The 7,492-nt window shown below is 32.6% G+C and overlaps 1 protein-coding gene across 1 annotated transcript; it reads right to left on the reverse strand.

Annotated features, from left to right (window-relative positions):
• Positions 1-1,252: 1,252 nt before the first annotated feature.
• Positions 1,253-6,563, reverse strand: LOC112036214 (wax ester synthase/diacylglycerol acyltransferase 4). Its single transcript, XM_065762022.1, is given in 7 exon segments — positions 1,253-1,405; positions 2,793-2,930; positions 4,452-4,805; positions 5,624-5,800; positions 5,802-6,004; positions 6,007-6,193; positions 6,378-6,563. Coding segments are annotated over 7 exon segments (1,398 nt in total).
• Between the last annotated feature and the right edge of the window lie 929 nt (positions 6,564-7,492).

Here is a 7,492-nt window from a genome sequence, read left to right on the forward strand (position 1 = left end):
AAGAACCAACCCTAGAAAGTGAAAAGAGAAGAAAAGAAGAAAAAAAAAAAAAAAAACCAAGCTCAGAAAGTGAAAAAAAGAAAAGAAGAAGAAGAAGAAGAAGAAGAAGAGGAGGGGCAGAGTTGTGTCCCAGACCACGTGAAAGACAAAAAGAAAAGAAAAAAGAAAGAGAAAAGGAGATAAAAGGGAGCAAAAGTCAGATGGTGGACCGGGTTTATAATGATATTTACAATTTTAACAGCCAAAAGTTGTTTTCAGTTTCCATAACTCATAACTCAAAAAGTAGAGAATTGAGTATTGGAAACAGAGTTATGAAAATAGAGTATTGGTGCAGGCAAACGAGTATTTTGCTATGGGTCCCACCATTTTTGAGAATTGAGTTATGAAAACTGAAAATTGAGTCATGAGAATAGGCCATCCAAACAGCCTCTACCTAAACCATCCTAGAGAATTTTTGTTTTTATTCTAAAATAACATTTAAACATGCTATAAAAAATAAAAATAAAAAAGCAACAAGAATCCAGAGATAACGAAAAGTGAGTTTGATGAAGAATTACATAACAGACAATGTTTTGGTTGCCATTTACCAAGGAGAAGAAAGTGGTAGACAACCAGAGGTGGAGGAAGGGGCTTGGGTTCGTGCTTTAGGTGAGGCATTGAGCACAACCACCTGGTTTTGTCTGGTTTCTCGGTGTACTTCCAGATTATGATGGTTATTTCGGGTTTTGATTTTTGAAGATTTGGGCCTGTTAATTAGTTTTGTTGTTTAAACAATATGTATTTCACAATACTTTTTGACCTATATATATTTCATAACATTTAAACAATGTTACTACATTACCAAACCAATCTTGGTTTGATATTTGTGAGGGAGTGATTGTGTTTGTTAAGTTTATTGTTTTAATGTAAAAATAAGGTGGCATCATGTCATTGGAGGGTGTAAATAGTCCCTTTTGATCCAGGTCAATATAATATAATATATATATATATGTATGTATGTATGTATATTATTACACCAAATAATAAATCAAAGAGAAGTAGACTTGGCATCATGATAATAAATATTAAGCCCAATAATGCAGGATGCATTAAAACTAAAGTATAAAACCCATCTAACTACATACAGTTTTACATGGAGAATGAAAGAAAGATGAACAATCATATGTAAATTGTACTGACTTATTTATCGATAGAAAATCAATATTATGAAAGAACAATTCAATTTGTTGATTAAAAAAAAAAGCATCTTTGTTTAAATAGGAATTTCATCATCAGCAGCTTTGAGAATTTTCTCGAAGGCATTTTCCACGCATGACTTGAATCTTTGGGGATCCATGAATCCTTTCTCCATTACTGCGCTAATCCTCAGGTTTCCCATATAACTTACCATTGTTATAACAAGGCTCTGCAAATCCATTTAAAAAAAAAAAAAACATGTTACAGTGGGTCATAAAATATGGTGAATTTAACTGAAAGCAAGGTGTTATAATTATCGAAAGTGATTGAATTTGAGGAATTTTTTCACATTAAATCATAAATCATGCTTGTTAAGTTGTTCTATACTTTCCGCTGTAAAGACCCAAAAAAAAAAAAAAAAAAAAAAAAAAAAAAAAGCACATGCCCTCTCTGTTTTATGAGGCAAACATGTCACATCTATACTTCGATATTTACGAGAGGGATTATAAAAATTAAAAAGAAAAAAAAGAAAAAAAAGCTACAAGAAGGTGGAATTTAGAATTTTATTTTTATCGAAAATCTTTATAAAAGATATTTATTTGTTTAAGGCAAACAAGGTGGTATATACAATAGATGAGTGCTATTTTCATAATATTTTTATAAAAAATTATAGGTGGTAAGCTGTTGTAGGGACTCAATTTGGATTGACCCTGAGTGATGAGTTTTTAGCCCAATAAGCCCAAACAATAAATTTATAGAGTATGGGTCCAAGAACTAGTACTGTTTTTTCAGGAAAGGTTCTACTCATCAAGTAATAAGGAATACTTTCGGTTCGCACTTTGAGGAAAACTGTCCTCAGCTTTCTCTCAGTTGGTATCTCTCTCTTTCTCTTTTCTTCCTTTTTGTTTTTTTTGTTCCAAAAAAATCCCCCTTGTTTTCTTCGTTCCTATGTTATATACTTCGTTTTCCCCTTGTATCCATCGTACACGTGTAGTTCTTATCCTAGGAGCTCCTTTCTGTCCCATCTAGTACCTACCGGAACTTTCAGCTTAATGGTCATAAAGCTGCTTAGTTACTGTTCAGGTATCACCTCCACATTAATGCGGCCGGAGCGTTAGCTGGAAAGCATTTAATGTGGAGGTGATAGCCTTTAGAAGATATTTGCTACCTTCCCCGACGCCTCCTTAAGCTATATCCAATTTCCAGTTCAGATACAACTTGGCGGAGTCTTTCCGCTAACATGAAGGTTACCTTGACCTCGGACTTTGATGTCCTCGGACGTGTATTATACCGCTGTATATAATATCTACTCGTTTCTTTCATATTACCCATTTGATAGGAATAAAACGTTTTTAGGCTGTCCTCGGACAACTACGTGTTCTCGGATTGGGCCTTTGGGCCCCGAGCCCACTTCTGAGGACTACTATCCCTTTTTAGTTAACAGGCCCCACAGCTGTTATTAGTTCTAATTTGAATCTACAACTTAAATTATTTTTTTTCCCACTCATAACAACCAATAGCAACACGCCACCTAAAATTTGTTGTAAAAATATTGTAAAAATGTTATAAAAATAGCACTTCTCTATATAATAACAATTTTAATTTTACATTTTTACCTGAGGTCCACCTATAAGCATGAAGTATAGACCTTTAATCGGTTGATTATCCAAAGACACCTGTTCCACTGGCCCGATCACATTCGAAATTGACAAACTGGAGCTCCTTAGTGTCCCATGGATGAATCTAGCGGCTGCCTGCAGTAGTATAAAAATGCCAAAAAGATCTTATAGTGTACGTATTCAAAAATAAATTCAACTACTTTAGAATCGTGTATATGCAAATGTAAGATTTAAAAAAAAAAACACTTTCTCACACCCCCCCCCCCCCCAACACACACACACACATATATAATAAATAACGGTTGTTTATAGTATTATGTAAAGAGTTGATTAAATTGAATTATTTTTAACTAGACAAACAAATGAAATTGGAAAGCATAATTTTTCAAATTCTCCCTTTTTCTAAATTTAGATATGTGATTGAGTTTCTTAAATTTCATATATATTGAACTTATTGTATTCTACAATAAATAATTAACTTACTTGACATAAAAATTAAAAAGTTTAGATGAGCCACATGACACAAAATTAAATTCTAATTGGATTTTCTCTTAATTTTGGCTATGTGTATATAAGATATTTTTTTCAATATTTTTTTAAGACAAAAGTTGTATAACATTAAAATAAAATAACACTTTACCAATATAAACTATACCCCTATTTATATTTATGACTCTAAACTTTCAAAATGCATGATTACCATCCTAAATGGTTAAATTTGAACCCTATCATCTATTGGACTATTAAATTAGACCAAAAAACATGTCAAGTGTGACTCACGTGAACTCTGCATACATGGCATCACATAAACATACCAAATTTTCCCTCTTTAATCATTTAAAATAAAATTATTTAACAAATTTAACTCTTATTTTGCCACGTAAATTTTATTTTAAAGGGATTAAAGAGGGTCAATTCGATTTGTTCACATGGTGTCACGTATGCAGGAGTTACATGAGTTGCACGTGACATATTTATCAATCCAAGCTAATAGCCTAATTAATTAACGATAAAGTGCAAAGCGAAACACAAGTTATAGTTTAAGATATAGTCATCTACTATGAAAGTTCATGGTGATAAATTGTAATTATTACTTTGATATTGATTAATATTAGGCGGCTCTGCAATGTGAAGAAATTGCTTCAAAAAAAAATTAAATAACTTTTGGATATCAAAATAGAGGCACCAATCCAAGATTATGTGGCTTGCTTATAAGGTATATACTATATACCAACTACAATCCCCTTTCACCCCTCCCACCCTTTTTCTACTCATTTTTATTCAAGAAAAGAAAAACTAATTGACATTTTTAGTAATGTGATAGAAAAGTATGATATTAATATCAAATGTTATAAGCAACAAGTATTAACTATTAACTATTAAACTAAGTATGCCAAGAATTCTGTTGTTCAATATATATATATATATATATATATATACATATATGTAGGGTTTTTTAATTAAAAAAAGAGAGGAAAAAAAAAAAAAAAACCAACATAATTGATTTGAAAAATTATCAAATGATTGAAGGTAGAAATAGCAAAAAAGAAAGAGAGAAGAAAAAGAAAAAGAACCAACATAATTGTTTTGAAAATTATCAAATGATTGAAGGTAGAAATAGTGAATTATTGGTGATGAATAAGATCATGAATATACCCCAGGACCTTTAAGTTTCTTCACAATCTCCAAAACCCTACCAGTGAGATAAACACCCAATGAACTTTTCTTCTTCTTGATTATCTTGCTTGCTGCCAAAACAAAGTCAAGTGGGTTTGGAGATTTATGGTCCTTAAGCTCTGGCATTGGTACATGCAAGAAGGTGAATCGGTTCCCCCATTGTGCCTTTGAGTTAGGTTTAAGCATCTCCTCAATTGACTTGTAGCCACTCATTGTTCTAGTGTTGAGCAATACCAACGCTGTGGAATGTGATTTAGTTGATTTATTGCTAATCTCTTGCATGTAAAACCGGGTGCCGAGGAAAATTATTCCAGTAATTACATCATTTACTGTCTGCACTCGAGAAAATAAAATTTGGTCGAACAATTATTTTACTATAATTTTGAAAATTAATTGTGCATTTTCTATAGATTTTTATAACAAATTAATCTTCATACTTATTTAAAAATATAATAAAAATTAACAAAATTCATTGTATCACAAAAAATAATTACATTAAAAAACTAAGTCTATAAATATTTCAACAAACTATATGAAGATCAAGAATAATAAATTTGCACAATATATACAAAATGATATCTGCATAAGGTTTTTTTTTTTCGAGTCAACTAAATTCATAAGGGAACAAAGTAATATCAAACTTTTGCGCATAATGATGCAAATGATAACAAGGTTGACACCAATTTGCAAACACCTCAGAAATAAAGTATAAAAACCTTGAAGGCTACCAAAAGTAAACTGGTGAAAGACAGTGTATATTTTGATTAGGCTTACTAGTAGTTATCATACCTTTCTTTCATAGTTTGCCTTCTATTTAATCTCTTCGTGTGAATGATTTTCTCCATGATTTACATAGGATTTGAAATTTGAACTTTGGCATGTTATTTGGCTTAATGGATGATATAGCATTGTGATGATTTGATATGAGAATTTTGGCAATCATGATACCTATCAGTTGCCTCTAATTCCTAGACCTAGCACAACATAAATTCACAATGCTTTCATCCCATGATCATATATCAATGATGTTTTAGCAAAAAATGCTTTCATCCTATGATCACATTTAATAGGCATATTAGGTCATTAGTTACCAGAAAAACGATACGAAATGAAATCATTAGCTAATTTGTAATAAAATATGCTGATTATACCACTCCAAGCTTGGCCTTAATGTGTTTGATACAATCCATAGAGAATATCATGTTTGATACTATGATTGGCTGATATTCGACTCCTTCAGCCCCAGACCTTATCGGTGTTCGATCATCTTTGACCAATGTACTCTTTAACATGCTCCAACCAAAATCAGATACAGAGTTAAAGATGAAGAACAAAGTTGAGACACTTTCCACGAACACTTTCACTGCCACTTTCTGGCTCTGAGCGTTGGTAAGAAGGAAATGTTAGGGGAAGAGAAGGATTATCAGCCCTTTGAAGACATGAAAGAAGTGCACCCATGAGAGAGTAGCCATCACCAAGCGCATGGTGGAGCTTGAATATGATAGTACCAGCTGCATCGCTTGTTGGATATCTACCATGTGAATTTCCCATAGTGGTTTGTTTTGTGAAAAATGCTCCATTGCAATGTTTGATATATAATCTTCAAGATATTCATCGTATGATGTGGGTAACAAGCCAGTAGGGAAAATAGGAAAATTAACGTGCTCTTCGAGCTTCACCTCAACCCTTTTCCATTGTTTCTCACCTTTTCCATCCTTAACCTGTTCACAAATTCTCACTACTTAGTGCCAGTTTTAAAGGGATTAATGTAAGAACCTTAAAAGGCAGCATCTGAATACCCATTTAACCTTCCATGCATTTATGTATTTCATAAAAGAGGAAAAAGAAGACAGAATCATATTATTTTCCTAGAAAAACAATATTGAGAAAAGTAGATAACATCACCATGATGGAGGAGAAGCGTGTATTGATGGGCAGGAACACATCATTGAGCAATGATATGGTACGCGCTTCGTTGGTTTCAATTGGTACCTCACTTTGCATGACACCAATAATAGATACTGACAGAACAGAGCTGTTGAAGTATTGTGCATTAGGACTCGCAGGCTTAAATCCTTCCTTTAGCTCCATTTTAATTTGACAACAGTTTAGTTGCAGATTTGTGGCGTTAAAAGATTAGCTAGAATGTTATATTTATATTAGAAATTTAGAGCACTGACGATAAGTTCCCACAGAAAATAATTTGAAAAAGTGTTTGGCTAAATTACAATTTAATCCTTATATTTCAGTAGTGAATTGAAATTAGGAAAATTCTTATTTTACATTGTGTAAATTTATACAGAAGACCTACCACCTTTTTTACAATGCTCACAATTTTTCATGTGAACATCTATAATTAATAAAAGTTGTGATTTTTTATGTGGTCCTAAATTTTTTAAGGAATATAACAAAGCGCAAAAGAAATTTATATTGAAGTTTCATCCGACCACCAGAGAGGGTTATTGGTTATAATATTATTGAGGTGGGTCTCCCCTTTCTATTATTAGACCCTCCTCCCTCCTTGTCGCTAAAAGAAGCTGATTGATAGAAATTGTTCATTACTTTTGAAGGACCACATCATTAATGTTGCTAAAAGAAGCTGATTGATAGAAATTGTTCACCACATCATTAATCGTTTTTGGACCAAGGCCTTCTGTTAACAGTAGCAGAGTCATCAAGAATGAACAGCCCTGATTAATTTTTTAAGTAGGAATATCGCAGTCATCCAAGAGGGAAAAGTTGTACACGACATTAATGCTCAAAAGATTCACAAGAGAAAGCACTGGATCCAATTCAGATTTCTCATATCTGGACATGACCGAGAAGGACCTGTTTAGAAGGTTGGATTTTTAGCAATTGGGATTTTTGGGTTGGGTAGCATGGGTAAAACCACACTAGTGTAAAAGAAATTTAACAGCCAAAGAGCGCAGAGGTGTTTCTGATACTGGTATGGATTTTCAATAGGAAGATAAAGATCTACTAGGTAAGATTATGAGTTGCATCATTGATGAGTTTGGTCA

Source organism: Quercus suber, unplaced genomic scaffold (genome assembly GCF_002906115.3).
Source record: "Quercus suber isolate HL8 unplaced genomic scaffold, Cork oak 2.0 scaffold_439, whole genome shotgun sequence".
In the NCBI taxonomy this organism is placed as follows: Eukaryota; Viridiplantae; Streptophyta; class Magnoliopsida; order Fagales; family Fagaceae; genus Quercus; species Quercus suber.